Source organism: Zalophus californianus, chromosome 13 (genome assembly GCF_009762305.2).
Source record: "Zalophus californianus isolate mZalCal1 chromosome 13, mZalCal1.pri.v2, whole genome shotgun sequence".
Taxonomy (NCBI): Eukaryota; Metazoa; Chordata; class Mammalia; order Carnivora; family Otariidae; genus Zalophus; species Zalophus californianus.
This window is the reverse complement of record NC_045607.1, coordinates 32,674,468-32,697,643: the sequence shown is the minus strand read 5'-3', so window position 1 is coordinate 32,697,643 and position 23,176 is coordinate 32,674,468. Positions and strand designations below refer to the sequence as shown.

At 49.5% G+C, this 23,176-nt stretch overlaps 1 protein-coding gene across 1 annotated transcript in view; it reads right to left on the bottom strand.

Moving 5' to 3' along the window:
- Positions 1-1,784: 1,784 nt before the first annotated feature.
- The window catches only part of ANKS6 (ankyrin repeat and sterile alpha motif domain containing 6), a 46,671-nt gene continuing 25,279 nt past the window's right edge, over positions 1,785-23,176 (bottom strand). Inside the window, 9 exon segments of the mRNA XM_027616205.1 lie at positions 1,785-1,812; positions 3,196-3,258; positions 3,462-3,591; positions 3,798-3,808; positions 5,758-5,837; positions 6,035-6,131; positions 12,912-13,028; positions 18,294-18,361; positions 22,548-22,731. Of these exon segments, the coding sequence (XP_027472006.1) occupies positions 3,199-3,258; positions 3,462-3,591; positions 3,798-3,808; positions 5,758-5,837; positions 6,035-6,131; positions 12,912-13,028; positions 18,294-18,361; positions 22,548-22,731 (747 nt within the window). The 3' untranslated portion in view covers positions 1,785-1,812; positions 3,196-3,198.

Genomic DNA, 23,176 nt, shown 5'->3' with positions numbered 1-23,176 from the left:
CTCCTTCCAGCTGCTTCAGGACTGGAACCCACGCCACCTTCCGCTTCCTGTATGTATGATCTGTAGCGCCAAGCGCGCCCCCATGAGGCACTGATAGCAGAACAGGTGGAGATGAGGCAGTCCCGACTTGTAAGAATTCTTAGAACAAAGAGAATCTCCCAGCTATTTATAGTGTTTCATGAGCACACACATCCCCCCAACTAGCCTGCCAAAAAAAAAAAAAAAAAAATTTGTGAACAAGCCATACAGACTAACAGGTTTTATTTTTGTTGTTGGCTGGGCTTATACCAATTTAATGTTTCTATGTTGGAAGGCAGAAAGACATCCTGGAGAAAATGTGGCTCCTCCAAAGAGAGGTGAGACCTGCATTCAAACCCACTGTCCCTGTTAACTGGGGGACCTGGGTGAGGTTAATATCTGTGTGCCACAAAACAAAGGAACAAAGAAAAAGAGAAAGAGACCAGGAAACAGACTCTTTTAACTATAGAGAACTGGTGGTTACTGGAGGGGCGATGGGGGGTGAGGGACTGGATGGAATAGGTGATGGGGATTAAAGAGGACACTTAGGATGAAAAAAAACAAAATCTGTGTGCCACAGTCACTGAACTGGCAGGACGGGAATTAGAAAGCTGCCTGAGGGGGCACACGTGAGGAAGCAAGGCAGCTTATTGCCGCGCCAGCACGCTGCGGGCACCTGCTCTGTAATGGTTATCATGGAGAAATCTAAGTAGCGTTTATGCCTTCGATGAGCAAAATCAATGGTATTTAATATACATTTGGCAAACAAAAGTCCTTTAAAGAATCAAGTCCCTGCATGGAAATAACACTAAAATAATAATAAAAGTAATGTTTGATGGGTGAAGAACATGGGAACCCACTCTGGAGGGCTGAAACAAAATGGCAACCTGGTCTCTTATCAAAGCATACAGTGGTGTTGCTGAGGACTTAAGGCTGAACTCCACCCGAGCCACCTGGAGGGTGGAGACAGGATCTCCCTGAAGAGACAGCCATGCCCTTTGTCCCTTAGCCCTAGGGAGCTGGCTCCCACAGGAACTGGGAACGTGGTGGGGTTGGCTCACGTCACTGGGCAGGGCCCTGAGGAGGGAGTCGTGGGTGGTCTCTGCCATAGAAGGACCTGGAGACCGATGAACTGGGCTTTCTGCTCTATTCCACTACCAGTGATTCTGTTTGATTCCTCTTCATCCCAAGCTTTGGTGAATCATTGTCTATAGAGACTGGCTTCTTAGATGGGGGGCTGAAATTTCAGGCAGGGTCTAATCCCCTCTTAGATAGCATGTTACAGAGGAACAGGGGCCCCCGGAGGCCAGTGGGGAATCTGGCAAGCCCTCCAGAAATATTTAAGGGGAACCCACCCAGAGGAGGTGATTCACCTCCCACCTCCTGGGGAGGAGATTCATTCTCCAGCCTGTCCTACAGAATTTGGTATTGACTTTATCAGGGAAAAACATCAGGTGTCCTTACATGTTGAACAGGATCTATTAGTTAAAAAGACATGATTATCTTGCTTGAAATAGACAAGGGCAGATGGGCACGGATGATGCTTCACAACCCCTTCAGGCTGTGCTGCAAAATCTTCCCAAGAAGGGTCCCGAGCTTTGGGAGGCGTTCTTGGTGGCATGGGTCAGCGTAGGTGCCTACAGCTGCCTAGTCCGATCCTGGCCCGCATGGCTATGTCCTTGGGCAGCTCCAAGGTAAGAGAAAACTGGAAGGGTTTCCTGCCTCCTCTTTGTCTGCTGGATCAGCTCCTGCAGTTTGTCTGGAAAGCCTTCCTGCTTCTTTCTGTCCACCTTGCTGGGAATCCCAAAGACACAAACACCCAGAGTCAGGATTGCTGGAGTGTGGGGATCCTCTATCAATCCTTGCGTCCTTAGGCTCTGATGCCAGCAGAGCCATGGAAGCTGCTGCTCCCTCTGGCAGGAGGCCCCTTCTTCTGGCCTTACTCCCTGCTCCCCATCCCAGCTATGGCTATGTCTGGGCAAGTGGGGGGGGGGGAGGATGGGGAGATAGGAAAGAATGTTGAGATTGATTTCAAATGTGCGACCAATAGGGGATGATTTCTCAAGTCTGCTCAGCTCCACACGGTGCGGAAAGGGCTTTCTCACTTACATCTGATCTTCAGCACCTTGGGAAGCACTAGCCCCTTCTAACCAAAAGGGAAAGCTGAGATTCAAGAAGAAATAAGCCTGCTGTTACCCAGTAAGTGGCTGAGCCAAAACCCAGTGCTAGGGTTGACTCTAGATTCAGTGCTCTTTCCAGGGAGACAGACTGCTTCTATGCATTTTAAAGAAAAGAACCCAAATAAAAAAAACAAAACAACAAAAAAACCCAACCCAAATCAGAAAAACAGGTATCTAACTTAACCCCAGCCATATGTAGTCCACAAATGTTATATGCTGTCCCTGTCTGGGGGCCCATTGGCTTCCTTATCTGCCAGCCCTCTCCTACGGGGCCAAACCTTAGCTGTGACAGATGACATGCTCGGAGCCAGGGACCCAGCACATACCTTCATTACAAGCCTCCTCACACAGCACCACAATGCTTTATTTACATGCTTGTCTCTTTAAGACATTGTGGGCTCCTTGAGGGCAGAGATGGGTGTATTTTCATCTCTGGATCCAAAACACAAGCAGGGGCATGCACAGGCTGGATGCTCAGTGCATGTCTGTCTGGTGAATGCAAGGATGAAAGAGTAAGCACTCTCCTTGCAAAACTAGCTGGCTTACATGTGATGGTGTGGTGCCGAAGGAAGGTGGGAGCACCCCTGGCCCGTGGGGGCGTGGGACAAACATGAAGCACACACGGTGTGTGTGGGGGCAATCCGGCACTAAGGCTGGGAAACAGTGCCTCTCCCCTGCAGGAGACCCCCTGCAAAAGATGGAGAGTCCTCTGAGCCAGGTCCCAATCACCCAAAAGTCAGGGGACTCCCCTACCCTGATATCCTATTGCCAAGCAGGGCACCTCTGCCAAGAGATGCTGGGGGACAGAGGAGAACCAAGGACCCCTGAGCCAGCTGAAGCCCCTTGAGTGCCCCCTCACCCTACTCCCAGTGGCTGTGAGTCCTCATGGCTGCCACTGTCCCAGTCAACGCAGGTTTCCCTGACAGTGTCCCAGGAACCTGTCTTGCAAGAGCACCGTGAAGAAGCACTCTAGGGGCAAACATATGGGAAATGCTACCTGCTACATGGCCCCCTCCAGGAGGCCCAACACACGCGGGCACGCTGAAGGTCCTGAGAGGTCCTGCAGCAAGACAACCATATTAACTGGGCTTTAACCCAGTGCCTGCCAAACCTACTTGATCACAAAGCCTCACCCCACTTTCACATATACACTCCCTTGATTTTTCTTTATGAAAAACCCATTAACATCCCATGGAAGTGGTATTCCAAGGCACACACTTTGGGGAATGCTGGTCCAGGTCACTGAGCAAGGGAAACACTTACTGTGGAGGAGAACAGCCCCTTACAGGCAGGCAGGGGATACATGTGCAGGGCGGGGGGTGTCACCAGGAAGGGGGAGATCATGGTCCAGAAAGGGTGCCAGGAATCTCTCATCCAGCAGCACACAAACTGCCTGGGAGAAAAAGCCTTAGAACCACTTGAGTCCATTGGAAAAGACAAGAGAGGCATCTCTCCTGAGCTTCAGCTTTCCCATCTGCAAAATGGGAATCAGCCCTGCTCTGTGTGGGGTCAGCAGATGAGATCACGGGAGCTTGCACTGCGGAAAGGTGCCCCCTCCAGCACAGCTCTTGTGTGTGGCGGAAGTTCAATCAAACGTACCTGAAAGGACGCTGCACAAATAGAGGGCTTATGAAAAAAACAGGACAGCAGCAAGAAGCACACACAAAACCTCAAAGCATGTAACTCAGGGGCCAATGTATTTCAGGGGCAAACAACCCTCGGCCTATTGAGAACCAACCCCTGAAGACACCAGTCCATTCCGACAGTGAGAATACCGGGCGCTTCCAGCTCCAGGAGTCTACCTGTATCAGTGGAAAAGGCATGGGCCTGGAAGCCCACCCGATCCAGTTCGAGGCCAGCTCTGCCCAGCCACCCCCCCCACCCTAGCCTGGGTAACTGGCACGCAGCTTCACTCCATGTCTGTCTCCCAGATGTGCAGGTTCTCCAGGGTGACGGGGAGGATGGATGACACAGGTCAAGCTGCTGCCCGCAGTAGGTGCTCAATGACCACGTGTCCTTAAAGGCCTGACTTTGAGGGATATTTATAAAGATGCCTGTCGGTGATGGCCAAAGTGAAACCTCTCCCCAGTCATGCTGCACGTCGGCTGCTGCTGGTGGGAGGATGAGAGGATGGCGGGGCTGGCTCAACAGGCGGAGGAGAAGCATGAGGTGGCAATGTGGTCACGGCCACCCCGAGAAGCCAGCGGAGCGGGAGCAGGCTTTCGTGGCTGGGGAGGGACACGAGAGGCCACGCCTCCCAAGGAGATCAGCACACGGCCTGGTGGAGCTCATGGCAAAGACGAGAACTCTGTGAAGGCTACTGTCTACTGGGTACTGTGTGCAGACCAAAAGCTTTCTGCATAGTGGCTCTCAGCTCTGAGCAACAGGCCAAGTGACCTGTCCCAGGCCACACAGCTGGCCAGCCCTGGGGCTAGAGGTGAACTGTGAGCCAGAGTCCAGAGCACAAACCACTCTGCCATGCTGCTTCTCGAGGTTGGGACCGACCATTCATGTCTTCTCCTACCTAGCAAGGTCCCCAAGGGTGGGACTGGCTCTAGCTTGTCTCTGTATCCCCGGCACCCAGCACATTACAGAAATGCAGCAAGCGTTGGCCAAATTACTTACTTGAAAACACTTCCAAAAGCTACTGGATTTTAGAAGTCGGAGCTCTGCTAATATAATAGGACATGGCAGAAAACGGTAAGAACCGATTCCCTTCTGAGGAACATAGCATTAGCAGGGTGTACAAGAAATTCCAAACACTTGGCTTCTTTGTCTAGAACATCTGAGCACCAAAGTCCTTCCACAATGTAATATATTAGGGTCTTCGGCTCTCCCTTGAAGTGCAGGAAGGCCTACAGTGACATGGGGCGAGCAGTGTAGACTATGAGAGCATCATCCTGCCTGACTGCCCAATCTTACAGGTGAGGACACTGACGGCCAGAAAGGAGAAGGGATCCAAAATCACACAGCAGGCCTACTTTTTTTTTTCCTTACAGAAAAGGCTGCCATTGCAATAAAGAAAGGCGTTCAACATACACATCCTAAACACCTGTTGTATGGTGTATGCAGTCGGTGCAGCGAAGTGTTAGAACAGAGTTATAAACAAGCAGTAAGGGACCCTGGGAGCTGAAAAGTTAGTTCTGTGTAAGGGAGTCAAGAAAGGCTTCACTGGATCGGTGACTTGGATCACAAAGAACAAGTTAGAAGTTTTACAGGAAGATGTGTCAGGGAAAGCTAAGCTTCCTCTAAAACATGTGCTGCACTGGCTAAGTGTAGACTTGCTGCTGGGCAGCCACCGCCTGAACAAAGACTACACTTCCCAGCCTCCTTTGCAGCCAGGTGGGGCCATGTGACTACTGGTGGCCAATGGAACGTGAGCAGGAGTGGCTAGAGCAGGAGCCGTCAAGAGGAAGGTGGTTAAGAATGGCTGTGCCTTCTCCACCGTTCCTTTCCCCTTTCTGCCAGCCAGAGGCAAAGATGCTGAGGCCCCTGGGGATGACAGGGCCACCAAGGTGAAAGGAACTGGGTCCCCAAATCACAGTGGGAAGCCACCTACCAAGCAGAAGCAGCCATACGGGACTTCACGTGAGGATGAGTCTACTGCGTTTGAGGTCCTTACGGCAACAGCATCACCAACTAGGACAGTAGGGAAGAGAAGGGGAGATGGGCGTTCGGGGCAGAGGGAACGTGACAAAGGCACAGCGGTGTGACCAAGTGAGGCGTGTTTGAGGGAATGGGGAAGAGCTGATGCTGGCTGGAGCAGTGGCTATGTGAGGGCAGCACTGGGATTCAGAAAGCTCACGCTGGTGACCACAGGAGGGAGGATCATGTACAGGGATTGTTTCCAGGGGCCCTGGTGTTGCTGGCGCTGCTCTCAAAGGAAGAGTGGAAGTTGTGAATGGTTTCCTGTAAAATTTGTCTCTCGCGTCCCTGTGGAGGAAATTGAAAACAGACACAAAGTCTTGTTAAATCTTTTAACTATTACTTCAATTGACATAGTGTTGATAATGCTCAACTCATACTTGAGAAACCCATGGGTGTCTTGGAGAAAACAAATTATCTAATTAAAAGAGTACTGAGTTTAATAAAAACACGCTGACTCAGAATGTCCCCTAGCACCCACAATCATAGCATGTCAAGGGTGGAAAGGGCGATGCAGGGATCCAATCCCCCAGACAAGGACAAGACACAGAGCCCAGGGAGCAGGACTGACTTGGCCCAGGGCACATGGCCTGCAAGGGAGGTTTTCTCCCAACTCACTGTGTGTGTCTTTCGAGCTCTCAGATTTCCAGGGAATTGAGTGGGAGCTGAATTCTTTCTGCTCCACAGGGAGAGGCTGAACTGTCTAACTCCCCCTTGCCCAAAAGATGTTAGATTGCTCTTGGCAGTGATTCACATCTCACTCTATCCCTGCAGCACTCCCCTCACATCCCTACCCCTTAACACACATGTTTTGAGATGGGAAAAGAGGGAGGATGTGGATGTTTCTTTCAGCCCAGAGAAAATCTTCAGTGAATGCCTGGCCGAGAGGCAGTGATACACAGAGCTTAAGAGCAGAGACTGGAAGCAAACAGCCTGCGTTCAAATCCCATTCTTGCCATTTACTAGCTGAGTGACCCTGAGCAAGACACTTAATCTCTCTGGGCCTTAGTTTCCTTATTTATAAAATGGGGATAATAGTAGTACTCAAATGGTTTCTGGTGACATCAGACCCTGTGTGGGCAGCAGGAGGCTGACAGGTCCTGTCCTCAGAGGACAGCAGTGCGGACTAAACACCTATTTTTTAAAACCAACAAATGTGGTCAACATGTAAAGCAGATTAAAAATGAATAATCTCTGGCAGACTGTTCTCTGCTAAGAGTAAAAAGAGAAAAAAAGTCCACTGAGTGAGCTCAGACTTCAAATTTTCTCTTCTTTCATTTTGTGGACTCTCCAGACCCCAGGGGGCCCCTGCATGAGCCCTGAGCAGGGACCTCTACCGCCATCAAGGCCCCCTAGACACCTGAGCGGACAGTAGGACTGCCCGGTATGCCAATCCCTCCAAGTAAGTTAAATAAGCTAGAAAAATGCCCTCCCCCGGAGCCCAGCAACACAAACCTAAAGGCTGCAGGGCAGAAGGCAAGGCAGGGATGTGGGGTCAGAAGACGGTGAGTCCCTAACTCTACCACTCCCTGGCGGTGGCGTCCCGGGCAGGACCCTGTTTGCTGCTGGGTGGATAGGAGGACACGCTGGGACTGTGAGGAGGCTCGACCCGATATAACGAATGGGGTGACACTGTGCAAAGTGCAGAGGGCTGAAAAACTAACCAGGAGGGATGATGGCCATGTCGCTATTAAATGCTACCTTAGCCTGAACCGCCTCAGAGACAAGGTCGGGGCGAGCCAGGGTTCCAGCATTCCGCCTCCTACTTAGGAAAGAGCTGCAGACGATGAAAACCACAACGGCTCCCCATGTCCGCAGCCGACCGAAGAGGATGACCATAACTGCCCCTTAGGAGCCCCTGAGTTCCGAAGGACCTGCCTGAGGATTCTTAAAAGGGAAAAAGCGAACGGCCATGAAACGTAGAAAAAAGTATTCAGTCTATCCAGTAGTTAAAGAAATACAAATTAGAATGAGGCACACTTTTTGGCCTCCCAAATTCATAAAAATCTAAAAGCAAACAGAGTACTCGGTCCTGGAGGGGATTTGCTGATACTGGAGCCACACGCCCACAGGTGGTGGGGATGTTCACTGGCATTTTCTGGAAAGTAATTCAGGAAGAAGTGCCATATACCTTGATTTAGACTCTTTGACTCCACGATTCCACTTTTAGACATCTGTTCTGAGGAGATAATTAGAAAGCCTTATACACAAAGTTGCCCACTGCAGTGCTATTAATAGAAAGTTTGGATATCCACATATCCAACAAGTAGGGATTTAAAATAAGGTAATTTTAGCACATCCATGCAAATGTATTATATTAAAAAGAGTTTTTAATGACATGGGTAACTGCATATATTTAATGTTAAATGAAGAAAGTAGGATGTAAAATTATAGATCCAAATTTATCTCAGCAGAGAAAAACATTTGGCACAAAACACCGCAGTGATCTTCCCAAATGTGAACAGCACTGGCCTCTGGGTGGCTGGATCATGATTCCCTTAAAAACTCTTTTCACCTTTTTGACACTGTGCAAATTTAGTAAAATGAATGTGCACTGCTTTGATAATCACCCACAAAAATGGCAATATTACAGAAGCAATGACTTAGGAACCAACTGAAGGTGAAATTCAGGTGAAATTTCTGGTTGACCTTCTCCAACATATAAACTGTTTGAAACTAATCAACTAGTAAGCGAACTCAAGTACACATCACAATTTGAATACTGGAAGGGGGAGGCTCGGCCAGAAGGCCCATGGCTTGTAAGGCTGAGGATCTATACTGCTTTGCTGGTATTTTTATGGCAGAGCCAGGTTTCTGATTATTATTCATCAACAAAACAAAACAAACATAAAACCTTTTAGGCTAAAATGTTCAAACTATTTTTGATTGTGCAAGAAATACATTTTAGATCACAACCTTGTTACATGTAAATTTATATAGCCGAAACAAATTTACCCTCCTACTTGCAAAGAATGTTGACATTTCCTATGCTATTCTGTTTTTTTCTTTTTTAAAGATTTTTATTTATCTATTTGAGAGAGAGAGAGAGAGCTAGAGAGCACAAGTGGGGGAGAAGGAGAAGCAGGCCCCCCGCAGAGCAGGGAGCCTGACGTGGGGCTCGATCCCAGGATCCTGGGATCATGACCTGAGCCGAAGGCAGACGCTTAACCGACTGAGCCACCCAGGTGCCCCAACTATTCTGTTTTTTAAAATGCTGCTGGTGAACCACTAAATTGGGTCCACAACCCCCAGCGTGCTGTGGACCACAGTCATGAAGACACTGGTGGACAAGGGAAGCTGGGCCTCCCCCCTCTCATGGGTCCTGGTCGGGGTTCTTGAATGTATCCAGAGCATTTGAGCCACCAATGGGTACTCTCCTGGCTGAGGTTGGGTTGCAGAAGAAAAAGTATGAATGCTGACAGGGGAGTGGGTGCCCTGTAGCAATCAAGGAGGAGGCAGAACACCCTGAAGTCAGGGTGAGAGGGGTCCAGCCCAGAAGAACTGAGGCCCAGGGCATCCAAAGGCCATCCAAAGGGCTCCTAGAAGCCACGTTTGGCCTGAGAACTTCTTTGCTCTAAGCAGCACATAGCTGCAATGGCAACTCCAGAGTAGTGCAGCAGACTATTAACCTGTTTTTGTAATATTTAGCTTCTCCCAATCATGCTTTTGCTCTAGGACACGCTGTGAGGCATGGTCCTCACTTCCACTGGACCTTCCCTCTGCCCCTATTTCCATGTGGAACTGCCTGGCTTTGAGGGTGGATGCTGCCTGTGGGAGGGACGTGGGAGGGACATGGGTGGGACGGAGCAGTCCCCTCGGTCTGGCAGGTTGGAAGCACCCAGGTCTCCTGGTTGGGAGGTGGTCAGCTGGTGCCCCCAAGGAAGACCACTGTTACAGAAGGACTGTGTCCCCACCACCCAAATGCATATGTTGAAACCCCACCCCCCGTGGGATGGTGTGAGATGGTGGGGCCTTTGGGAGGTGACAGGGCTTGGGTGAGGTGACGAGGGTAGAACTCCCATGATGGCAGCAGTGCCCCTATTAGAAGACAGGAAAGACCTGGCTTCCCTGCTCTCCACCGAGTAAGGACACAATGAGAAGGTGGCAGTCTGCACCTTGGAGGAGGACCCTCACAGATCTCAACCATGCCGGAGGCCTGATCTGGGACTCGCAGCTTCCATGCTGTGAGAAAAAATTCCTCTTGTCCACGAGCCACCTGGTAGATGGTCCTTTGTGATGCAGCCTGAACTAAGAACCACCAACAGCTGTCGACGCTTCTGCTTCTCTAGACTGGGCCTTGTTTGGCACAGCATACAGACTGTTACAGGAATAGAGTACGGGGGCAATGAATTTGAGAGAAAATGAAAAAAGGTCCCGGTTTGTGCAAACATTAAGAAAAATGTTTTCCTTTGGAGTGGGCTTGAGATGTCACACCATCCACTCTGATCATGACAGTTAAGTTTCCTAAGATTTGCAAGCCAGTCCAGTCTGCCTTCTTTCTGTGATCCTGGGCCACAAGGGCCATGGTCACTGAGGGCAGAGGGGAGGTCAGGAAGCATTAGCAGCTACCATCCACCACGCTCTGGGCCAGGCTTTTAGTGGCACTCAGCTCCTGGCCTGTCCTCCCACATCCTCCATGGTCCTCACTGGCCCTACATCTAGAACCTTTCCTGTCCTTCTTCAACTGGCTTGGCTTCCCCCACCTCTATCCTCTCCTTGGCTCACACATCCGGCCTCTGGAGGCCCGAGCAGGAAGGGTCCTGAAAACCTTGAGCCAAATCCCCCTACCATCGCTCACCTACCCTCTCCCAAGAGCCCTTGCCCTTACTTGACTGGGTCCCCTCAACCACCTGGGGGCCTCATCTGTCCCCTCTGGCCTCCCCTCCCACCACACCCCTTGCTCCCAGGCCTAGCACTTCCTGAGTTCTTGAAATGCACTGTAGCTCCTCTTACCACAGGGCCTTTGCACATGAGCTTCCCTCTGCCTGGTCTGCACTCTTCTACCCCTCTATACGAAGGTTCTCATCTTTCCTCAGATCCCAGCTCTCCTGCCACTTCCTTGGAGATGTCTTCCAGGACCTTGCCTTTCTAGCCGCCACTTGAGGTAAGGAGCTCTGCTTTACATGCACTTGTGGCTCACACTGAGGCAGGGCAGCATAGTGGTCAGCATTCCAAATCTGGCTCTGCCACTTACCAACAGCATGACCTCAGTCAAGCTCCTCACCCTCCCTGTGCCTCAGTTCCTCCACCTATAGACTGGAGGACCTGGCCTCAGTGGCTTTTGTGAAGTTAAAGGAATCACTGGATGTGACATGCTGAGAGCAGTGCTGGGTACAGAGTAGCCTCAGAGCTCAGCGCCCACATAGTGCTTGGGACACGGCAGAGAATCCAAGGGCTATTTTTCATGACCAAATCAACGCTCTAAAGACTTCAGTGCTTGCTCTGGTTGATCGATGCCCCAGGGGCTTCACTTCCCTGGGTAAGCCCTTACTACCAGCCAAGACTGGTCCACTTCCAGCAACTTCCAACAACCCCCATGCCCGCCTCACCCCCCCTCCCCTGCCCCTCACATCTCAAAGCAGAGCCAAAACAGTGCTGGTCTGGGAGTCAGGGCTCACTATCCATCTCTGAGCCTCAGCTTCCCCGTCTGTAAAGTGAGGTAGCCGAGGCCCACAGAACAGGTGAGCAGTGTTCAGCAACGGGTCACTTACAGAAGAAAAAGAACAGACAGTAAAAACTCAAGATAAAACACAGACGCTAGAAGCACTGCCAACTAAATCACTCAGAAGGACCACCTTGCACCCTATAAACAGGTAAAATAATAATAATGATGACAGCAAGAGACCCAACCCCCACCCCCCCAACCCCAGTGGGGCTGGGAGAAGCCACCTGCACACAGCATGCTGCTGTGGGAACACACGATGAAGACCCGGGTGAGGTCCTGCCTCACTTGCCTGCCCAGCTCTCCACCTGGGCAGCTGGACAAGGGAAGTTGTGAGGCTCCGGCCTCCTCGGATTAACTGGGGAAGTGAATGGGAAGTGTCTTGTGAATGATAAAGTGCTACATGAATATTTATTTGCTGTTGGCACTCTAAGTCTCTTCAATATTTCTGTGCGTACCTGGCAAATACACAGAAAGAACCGTAAGACCGGTCACGCTCTCTGACATAACCTCATATCATGGAACACAGCCCGAGGAACAAAACAACAGAAGAAAAAAGAACAAGGCAGAGACATCCATTATGGTGCTATTTGTAATGGCAAAACCCCAGACACGGCATGATTGTCTAACAGGAGGGGGGCTGTCAGGCAGATCGTGAAACAGCAATAGGTAAGCAAGTCCTGTATACTCTTGGAGTGAGACAGAAACGTCCATCCCACGTTAGGGAAAAATCCAGGAGGCAAAGGAGCCTGAATAGACCAACAGCTACTGTGGTACTAAGGTTTGCAAAGTGAGTGGTGATTTGCTTCTCATGTACTTTTTTTTTATTGTTTTCTGCATGTGTGCCTTTGATGGGGGTGCACTGTTAATCTTTAGTTTAAAGCTGATGAAACAGAAATTTAACATTAGACAAAAATGTAGGATGCCAACAATAACAACAGTGACTGATGGGTCTGTGTGTGCCAGGTGCGCCGCTAAGCATTTTGGTCCTGGCAACGACCCACTGCCCCCAGTGGATGAGGAAAGCACGGCTCAGGGAGGTGATGACTTCTAGGGGACACAGTGAGTACAGGGAGGAGTGGGCTCACCCCCAGGTGGGCCTGACTCCAGGGCCCCTCTTACGAGGGCTCTGCTTCCACTGTAAGCTGGAAGGCAATACCCAGCCCCATGGGTTGAAATTACCACAGGGAGCATTTTCGCTGATTCTATGGGAAGAGAAATCTGGAAAAGGAACAGGGAGGTAGGGAGCACTCGGTGGTGAGAAGTGTGCACACGGGGCCGTCCTCTGCCAGATGTGCCAGAGGAGATGGAATCAGACCACAGATGTCCTCAGGAACACGGAGGGCTCAGGATCCTAGTGAAGCTCTCTGCTGTTCGAAACAGGAAAAAAAGATTGAGAACAATACCTTGCCTGCATTCAGTTCAGAAATCGCTGCCAAAATCTGCTGCCTGGATCCATCTGTCTTAATACCCAGCTCCTTCAAGTCACCGTCAGTGAGCGTGAGGAACGCTTCCATGTCCACCTGGAAAGAGAGAAGGGGGATTCGCTACCATCTGCTTTTGGTGCCACACCTTTTTTTTTTCCCCAACCACACCAGAAGTAGCCTGATTATGAGCTATTAGTGCTTATTAGCAGTGAAGTAATTATGATTTACTACTTCCAATTCCTGACTCTACGATGAAAGTTTAATTGCAAGTATTAAGGACTAACTCTCCTCAGCTCTAGGCCTGGAAATCCCAGGACAGTTGCACTGTGGAAGGACCCCGACCACTGAACAAGGAAGGGGAGTCTCTGAGACCGTAATCTGGGTGGCCGGCCTGCTGCAAATCCAAGGCTGCTCTTAGAAGGTTGATCCCAGTGCTGCTGCATCCCAACAAGATCGGAAACCGCACGGAAAATGGGCATGTATGGCAGGACTCAGCATGGTTCCCCCCAGAGGACCAGGGAGATGCAGACTCTGGAAAGACAGAGTGCGCAAGGCAACGAGCAAAAGCGATAAAGGGGAGAAGGGCTCAGAACAAGGGCAGCTCAAAGCCGCACAACCCTGAGCTGCTACAGCTGAAACCCTAACACTCCCGTCATCCCAGCTTGGGCCTCAGCTCCAGGAGAGGAACCAACGGGGCGTCCTGTTACACGGCTGGTATGCTGCGGCGTCCGTCCTGCGAAGGGCAGACGTGGCTCAGAGGCAGCACGCACAGCGGGTGGAGGCCAGCCCTACACACCCCAGGTCTGTCCCGGAGCCTCGCTGTCAGGTGACAGCGGGGAGGACACAGAAGCTAACACCACGTGCGAAGCACTTTCTGAGTATTCGACACAGACTGAGTTGTTTAACGCTTACGACATAAAGTGAGATTACTACTATCCCCTCTTGGGGGACAGGGAAACAGGCACGGAGAGACTCAGTCCCCAAGGTCACATGACCGGTCAGGGAAAAAACCAAGACTGGAACCCAGGCAGTGGGCTCCAGAGTCCCTGCTCTTCTCTGCGGGGGCCACGTCACCCTTCGATGCTGCAGCTGTAGTCACTGCTGGGGGCGGCGGCCTCCTTGCTAATGTGACTTGATGTTCCCTAAGAATTAAGGGGTTCTGTCCCCTGTATGGGCCCTTGCAAATGAGACCCCAAAATGGCAGTCATCTGGGAGACAGACAGGGCCTCAATCCCCATTTGCTGCCTGGGGCACCTGGGCAGGAAGCTTACCTCAGTTTCCCACCTGAAATGTATGAATCCTCCCTCCACCTAACTTACAGGTGGTTGTAGGGTCTACCCAGCGGGCTTACACAAAGCTTTGCAAGCTAAATTATGAAAATATTACAGTTTTATGTGATATAATATTGCTGTCATTTAAAATTAAACTTTCATGACTTACTGAAAATCCTTAGTTCTTCACTTTAAAAGTAGGCTTTGTTTTCTATTCCCTCAGAGATACTGAAGATTTTTAAAAATTTTCTTCAAAACATTTGGCGTATGTGGAGATAGAGGAATTTTTTTCTGAAAAATGCCCCCCATCTTTCCTTTTCTATTTTAATAGTCATTTTACTTTCCTGGATTAAAACAACCTTGAAGCAGGCGTGAGTCGGTGGGGAAGGGTCTGCTCCCTCCCCAGCCCCAAGCTCTGTGAGGTGGCCCCCTGCATCTCTCTGGGATTTTACAGCTCACAGGGGCTGAGGGCCTGAAAGAGCAGATGACATGGTTTTGAGACACTGCCCGCCCCCTGGCTGGGCCAGACACTCCCTTCTCCCACAGCCCGACCCTCAGGCTGTCCCCCAAAGCCAGCTCCCCAGCACCTCTCTGCTCTCTTGCCCAGGGTGCCCCCCCCCCCCCGTCACCCCCTTCTAACTGGAGTCTCCTTTCCTGTGAGTCTGCCCCTAACTCCCCCACCAGCCCTGGTCCACCACCCACACCAGAGGCTAGAGATCTTGCTGGCCCTCGTCTGCCTCTGGACTGTGGTTCGCAAGATCATGTCCATGCTGGCCAGGCCCTGCTCGGTCAGGCTGTGCTCCCTGCTCCAGATGCGCCAGCCGCAGTCAGGCCCTGAACAGGCCAAAGCGCTGATGGCTCTCTGCGCACGTCTGCTCCCTCCTCCCAGATGCCCTTCTAGCCCTGCTCCCCTCCCTCAAAGCTCAGTTTATGCTCAGCTGAGGTCTCCTCTGGCCCTCATTCTATAGACCCCCTTCCCTGGGCTCCCAGAATGCTCTGGGTGTTTCTGCCTTTGCTAGGGTCAGGCTCTGGTAGAGGGCCTGGTAGGGGGCAGAGACCTGAGTTGTGTTTGCTGGCTGACAGAATGACCACACCAATCAATATGCTACTGCATCCGCACATGCACTGACCTTCTCAATCTCTGACCTCTGTCAACCCTGGGGGGCTGCCAAATCCTCACAGCTCATTTTAGGTGGAGGGAACCAGAGACTAAATTCTCCTCACGTGAGTACTTCTGAAGGGTTAGCACTATGAGGCAGAAACATCTGTGTCCTTTCAATATTCATGCCCTACTTTTTTTTAGTAATAGAATCCTAGTTGTCAGCTAGGCACATTTCCATGAAGCTAAAGCACTATATTTCTGAGTTTCCCTTGCATATGAGCATGTCAACTGACAAACTTTTGGCTAATGAAATATAAGGTTTATGGTACTTTGAGGAAGTCTCTTTAAAAAAGGAGAGCACGTGTCTTTTTGCTATCTCCTTCCATCCTGCTGCCTGGAATGTGGATGTAATGGCTGGAGCTCTAGCAGCCATACTGGACTTTGAGGATGAGGGCCATACACCCTAGTGATGGTGGAGCAGAGAACTAGAAGGAGCTTTGATGACTCACCTGAACACTTTCTGTGGGAAAAATTACCTTCTATTTTGTTTAAGATACTATTATCTGGGGATTTTTCAATATATGTAGCCAAAGACATCCTAATACAGGTAGAGAGATGAAAATTATTAGTCTGTCTTCAGTTTCAGTATGGCAGGATGAGAAAATGTATTAACTTCATTCTTCTTCCAAATTCTCAACAAGCACTAAAAGCATATAATAATAGGGAGAAAGTTTTATGAGCCCCGGCAATGAGGGAAAAGTACTATCTGCATGCCAGGTACTTTAAGGAGTTTCTTAAGGGACTAACAAGTACTCTGTAGCTGTGGGGATGGGTGTGGAGGTGAGGGCAGGGGCAATCAATGGTGTTAAAACCTGAGTCCCATGAAGGCCTTCAAGGGAACACGGGATCTCTATATGGATAGATAACAACCCTCACACATTGCTACCTGGCTTATATATTGTCCAGAGAGAAGCTAAGCACAGGGGGGACAGCTGAGCTGGCTCCTGACAAGGGCACTGCCTCAGCTAACCTCACCCTACCCAACACACACAGAAATCCTCCAGCCAGTGGCTCTGCCCTCCCCACAGTCCTGCCCCAGGCCTCAGCACCCTCCTCAACCCCAGGGCTATGGAGATTTTCAGGTGGGTGAGTGAAGACCACAGCAACTCTGCATGGTCTCCCTGCCCTCCAAAACTCTGAAAGTGTCAAATTTCATCTGGAACACACCTCAGTTCCCTATAAGGGACAGCTGCAAGAACCAGAGAATGGTGCATAACAGCTGTGCCCTCAGACACGTAAGCTCCAAAACAGGGATGCAGCTAAGAACTCAGGACAAACGTTGCCTTGTGACACAGAGACACCTCAAGAAACAGAAGTACACCTTGAGATGTGTTCCCTGCATACTCCAAGAGGGCGCAGAACACAGCACACAAGAGCAGGCCGCCAGCAGTGCATGGGAAAGGTTTCTTGGCAATAAGAAACATCGCTGCTGCGGTTTAAAACGCCAAAGAGGCAGGAAGGACCCGCTGGCTCCAGCAGGAAAGCAAGGGAGGAAGAAAGCCACTGCACTCTGTCTGCTGCTTAAGACAAAATGCAAACTGCTCAGCAGCATCTCAAGCTTGCAGGGACGGTGAGTGATTCTCAGGACTGCTACTGCCATGATGAGAGCTGCCATGTACTCGACCGGGCACCAGAAATATTCCAAACTGGCGATTACACCCTGGTGGCCAGTGGGCCTGCAGAGGAGCTTTATGTGGCCGAAATGGTAAGTTTTTTCCAACACGTATTGAGATGTAATTCACTTACAATACAGTCCACCCATTTAAAGTGTACAGCTCATAAGGAATACATCAGTGGTACTGCGACAGCGATGCAGCGGGATGGGGGGCAGCCACGCTTGTGGTGAACACAGTGAAAGGATAAGCTTGGCAAATCACCAAGCTGTACACCTGAAATTAACGTAACACTGTGTGCAACTATACGCAAACAAAAAATTCTTTTTAATTAAAGAAAGCAGACGAGTCAGTGATTTTTAGTATAGTCAGAGTTGTGCAACCATCACACTCTATTTTAGAACATTTGCATCACTCCAAAAAGAAACCCACACCCATATAAGCAGTCCGTCCCCCATTCTCTCCTCCCCCCACACCCTGGCAACCACTAATTACTTTCTGTCTCTACAGATTTGCCTATTCTGGACATTTCATATAAATGGAATCACACCATATGTGGCCTTTTGTGTCTGGCTTCTTCCCCTCAGCATAATGTCTGTCCCAGGCTCATCCGTGTCATAGCGTGCGTCAGCACTTTCCTCCTTTTTATGGCCGAATTATATTCCATGGTACAGTGATAACGCATCTGGTCATTCATCGATCGATGGACATTTGGGCTGTTTCCCACTTTTTGGCTATTATGAATAATGCTGCTATGAACATTCGTGTGCAAGTTTTTGTGTGGACATATGTTTTCAGTTCTCTTAGGCACACACCCAGGAGGGGGACTGCTGGGTCACATGGTGATTCTATGTTTAACATTTTGAGAAACTGCCAAACAGCAGAACGGTCATTTAAAAAAAAAAAAATGTGACTGTGAGTGCTTTTAAGCAAAAGGAACTCTCTCGGATTAACACAGACATCCTATATCCAGATACTTAGCACAGAGTCAATAGGATTTGTTTTTGACCAGCTTTAAACCTAAAAACCTGCCAGTCGATCTCCTTCAACAAAAGTGTGCGAAGGACAAACGCAAACTTTACTCACGAGAGCAGTGCGCAAAATCACATAATTCTATCACAACAAAACAAGCCGTAAGGCCCCCAGGATTTCACTGTGATGAACTGAACTAAATGTGCTGAACACAAACTCCATCTCCTTAGCTGTCTCAGTGAGAAAGATCAATCTACGCTCGTAGGATGAAAACTCATATATTTAAGATACTTTGTTTTTTTACAGTAAGATTCAAATGGACATTCAAAAATAACATCCTTACCTCTTGCTCCTCAAAAATGGGCTGATATTTCTCAAGTGATAATTTCTTAAGGATTCCAGTCAGTTCATCTTCGAGAGGGAAAGATGTGAAAAGATATTTTAGAATTTGGCAAAATGCATCAGAACAGTGGTCTTCAAACTCATAAAGTAGCAGCAAGCTTATCTCAAATGAAATGTCACCAGAAACCCCAACACAGGAAGCAGATCTAAGCTCCGCTCGTGGGGATGCAGCTGGGGGCGGGTCTGAGCCACCTGTCAGCCACACTTCCCCTCGGGGTGCACCCTTGGCATCTCCCCAGACCCCAAAGTGGGTGGTGGACACAGAAGGTGGGGAGGTTCGTGGCCAGGTGACCCTCCAATGGCCGCAATCCCCAAGTTCTCAGAGTTCTAGCTGCTGGGACTAAAACTCCACTTTTTGTCCAAGAACAGCTTTTAATTATGATTTCTTGACTGCTGGTCACCGCACCTGTGGCAAACCCTAATGCCAGCAAGTTGTCAGCAAGGCGGAGAAAAAACTTTAAGAGAACAAGCAGGTGGCTTCCGACCAGAACTGGAGTTTGGCTAAGTGTGAGGAGGCTGTGGGCTTCCCGAAGAAAGGACGGCTACATCTGAGTGGAAGAGCAGAGCCAGAGGGGCACAGAGCAGGGGAAAACAGAAGATACTGGATAGCAAGATTTCAGAGCAGGGAGGGTGAAGAAAGGAGACAAGACTAGCAACGGTGGGAGGTGGGGGTGGCTTGAAACAACATTCACTGACACATTCAACAGGGATTTACCAGACTAGGCACTAGGGACCCAACAAAGACCAAAACAGATAAGCAGGCTGCCAGGCCAAAGGCAGTGAGGACGAAGGAAGCAGGGTAGGAGGAGATGACAGGGAACAGGAGGTGGTTAATGAAGGGCTCCTTTATAAGGTACCATTTGAGCAGTAAATGAAGGAATGAACTGGGTAATACCAAGGGAAAGATCAGCAGGCAGTATTCAGGCAGAAGGAACAGCACGTGCAAAGGTCCTGGGGCCATAGGTGCAATTCACAGAAGAGTGGAGGGGAGGTTAGGAGACCTGAGTTCCTTTTTTTAACTCATTCATTCAACAGTGGCTACCAACATGCCTACTACATGCTGGGAGTGCAAGGATGGAATGGTCTGTGCTGTGAAGGAGCTCAGTATGGCTGGGAAGATGAAGTGATGAGGCTGATACGCCATCAGGCACCCCGCACATGGATAACACATCTGCTCTTTACAACAACCCCATGAGCTCCATCCTATCATCATCCTCATTTACAGATGAGGAAGTGAGGTATAAAAAGGTTGGCTACCACATCCTCGATGAGATCATACTGCTGATCCGTGGCTTTCACACCAAGTCGTCCAGCTCCCAGGCCTGTGCTACGCACCCCATCCCTTCTGCCACATCTCTCACTGGTGACTGGTGCTATGATAAGGGGTATCAACAAGGGAACCGGGAGACAGGGAAGACAGCTGACCAGCCTGAAGGACTGGAAAAGCCTTCACAGAAGAGTGCTACTGAGCTCGGATGTATGAGATGAAGCGAGTCCCAGTCCGCACAGAACCCACTGATTGTTGCATGATGCCAAAGCTTTGCTCCTGCTTTTCCCTCCACACGCAGCCTTTCCCCCCAGTGGTGTGCTGCTAAGTGGTTAACAACCGGCTCTCTGAGGGAAAATGTGTGTGCGTACGTAGGTAGCTATGTCAGTTTACTGCAGATTTTACTGAGGGACACGTGTAAGGGACAGGTAGCACTCAATTTACATATAATAATACACTACACAATATTGTTTCTCACAAATTCCATTTCGCCAATGCTTGCATGGCATCTCAGGCACCTCACTGAATGCTTTCACTGATTTTCGCCCTCCTCTTAATCCATAGCCAAGGACTACAGTTCCAACATGGCTGCTGCTGGATAGTTTCGTCTAAGGGAACAGGTAAGATGAAACAGAACAATGAGGACGCATATAGGAACTTCACGTGAGCAACTGGGCTGAGTGAGATGATGATTTGAAAATCCCGAGAGACTATTTTCTCAATTATTTGTGCTAGTCACACTTTTAACTTTCTCCTGAAAAATGAACACTTTGTCCAACATCGTCTAGATGACATCTAGATGCTCTAGGAGACAACAAACCAAACCCTGACTGGTGGCATTTGCTGACGTCATGGAGTCAACGCCCCCTCCTGGCCGATTTCAAGCTACCAACTACAACCAACGTTCCTGAAAGTGGAACTGGGAAGGGATGTGCATAGTAGCATAACATTATATAGTATTTCTACTGCATAAAGAGCACAGAGGTTCTGTACTAAAAAGTTAATAATATATTTTGTTTTAAAATACCACATACCTTTAATTAAATATAATTAGTATAATTACATAAATTCACATAATTTGACTTTTTCTTTTCTTTGGCTTCTTTTATATACACACACACACACACACACACACACACACACACTTATATAGATTTGTTTTTATACAGATTTACATATTTATATTTAATATACACTTTATATATACTTTATGTTTTTACATATATTTATATATTTTACATATTATATTTTTATATAATATATACATATATTTTTATAACATATGTAGGTATTATGTTATATACACACACAGGTATTGTTGTTTTGTTGTAATTTGACTTTTAATAGCTCTGTTTAATCACTGGCTTGTACATTTCCTATAAATTCGACAACTGACTCTGGTCCGCCACCACCCCGCCTCTCCTCAGCTCTCTGGCCTGAAGGCCTGCTCTTCGGTGAAGCCTGCCATGGCACCCCTTCCTCTGCTGCTAACTCAGATTTGCCCCCATCTGTGTCACAATCCCGTACCGCTATTATGTTGCCTGTACCCGAAGCCCCAGCCAGGCTGTGAGGTATCCTAACAGCCAGCACAGGTTAGGTCACCCAGTACACAGGCTTCACCCCTGTGAGGGAGGGGTCTCAAGAGGGCCGCAGGTGGAAAGTTGGGGCAGGCAAAGGCTTGCATGCAGTCCGTGACTGGGGCCACACATTTCCCACACGAATGTCATAAAAAGTGGCTGTTTGGGGGATGGATTGCAGCTCTGTCCTGTGACAATCTCATGCTGCCTCAGGACACAGGAACTCTGGAAGGGAAAGCTAGGCTTTCTACACCAGAGAAATTAATCTAAAAAGAAATTGCTATCAGCTCCTCTTTTGTTTCTATCCCAACTCAGGCTTTGCAAACCTTTTTAAATGATGAGGGAGAGGGAAAAGAGTGGGCATGGACAGTGCGTACAGATACCCACGGTCTCAACTCTGTTTTGGAGAAAGGTGGGGTATGATTACCTAACTGAACCTCTAGGAGTTTAGATTCCTAAAAGCTTCCACGGTAGGAGAATTCATGAGTGGGGAACTAAAACCCACAAAGAAAACACAGTTAGGGATGTATTTTCACATCCCCATAGGATGGGGTTGCTAGTGACTCTCTGAAGCTATTATAAATGATGGCATTAGATATCACAAAAAAATAAAAGCAGCCCCCAAATACAGAGGATGCCAATGGCAGCATGCATTTATCAACTCAGTCCAGACCACAGCCGGTGCAGTTGGTCTCAGCTTACGCTCAGCCCAGACCACAGCCGGTGCAGTTGGTCTCAGCTTACACTCAGCCCCTTCCTCCCTGCAGCCGGGTGCCCTCGCATGAGCATGAGGCCCTCACACACCTGAGATTTCTCTCCCCTCTCTGACACACTACTTGATTTGCACCTGCCTGGGCCCTGTGTCTTACCAAAGCTCCGCTCCCTCTCCCGCCACCTACCCGCACCCTCAACCCACCCCCCCATCCCGAGACCACCAGACGGCAGTTTAAAGGACAGGATTCTTCATCTCCCTTTGTCTTTTATCTCTTCCTATTCATCTGGGGCCTCGCAGCTGGGCCTCCACTCCCTTGTCCTTTCTGCATCATCCCCACAGGAGGGACTTGCAGTTCACGCGCCCAGGTTCTAAAGTTCTCCTGGTTACAGGGGACAGCTGTTGCTTCTGCTTGCCCACCATCCAAGCCCTCCTCCTTCTAGAAACGGCACTGTGATTTTCCTTTGAGGAGCCACTTCTCTCCGGGTCCATAGGGTAGAGACCCTGATCCCAGCAACAAAGGCAGACACAGGACCTGTGCCTGGCCAATCAGCACATTCCACTATCGCAATTAAGAGCACCTGCCAGTCACAGCCGCAAAGAGGAAAGGGGGGTATTTCAGGACCTTGGGGGACTCACCCTCATCTGTGATGGTGCCACTGCTGGAGCCCCCACTGCTCTTGGACTGCCGATGGGACGAAGAGGACGACACCGAGGACTCGGCCGTGTGCCCTTTGGGTGAGGGGGAGGGTGTGAGCGTAGGGGAGGTGCTCTTGGAGGTAGTGGAAGTTCCAGACAGAGGCCTTTTGCTTGTCTCCAGTTTCTGCCGAAAAGAATAAGACAAATACGTAAGCCGTCATCTGGAGGGTAGAAGTGATTAAAACACACTCGACAGGGAACGTGGGTGCTGACTCAGCAAGGTATCTAACTAGGACGATGAAACCTACTTTAAAACACATGCAAAGCAGAAACAGTATTGTCAGAACACTCACAGGAAAACTGTCCCCTGGAGCAGAGAGGCAGGGGGTAGGATGGAAAAAAGTAGCCAGGAACCTGGGCGCTAGTCTTGCCCGTATGGCTACGAGCATTGTGTCCTTGGCCAAGTCCCTTTCCCTCTCAGCTAACCCAGCTCTAAATGGAAGTGTGTTTTATAAATGCATGAAGTCCCTTTCTGCTCCTGACGTTCCTTCATCTAAACCAGTCATTGCCAACCTTCCACCAAAGAACACATGATTTTTCCCCTTTGTGTGTCATTTCGCTTAAAAAAA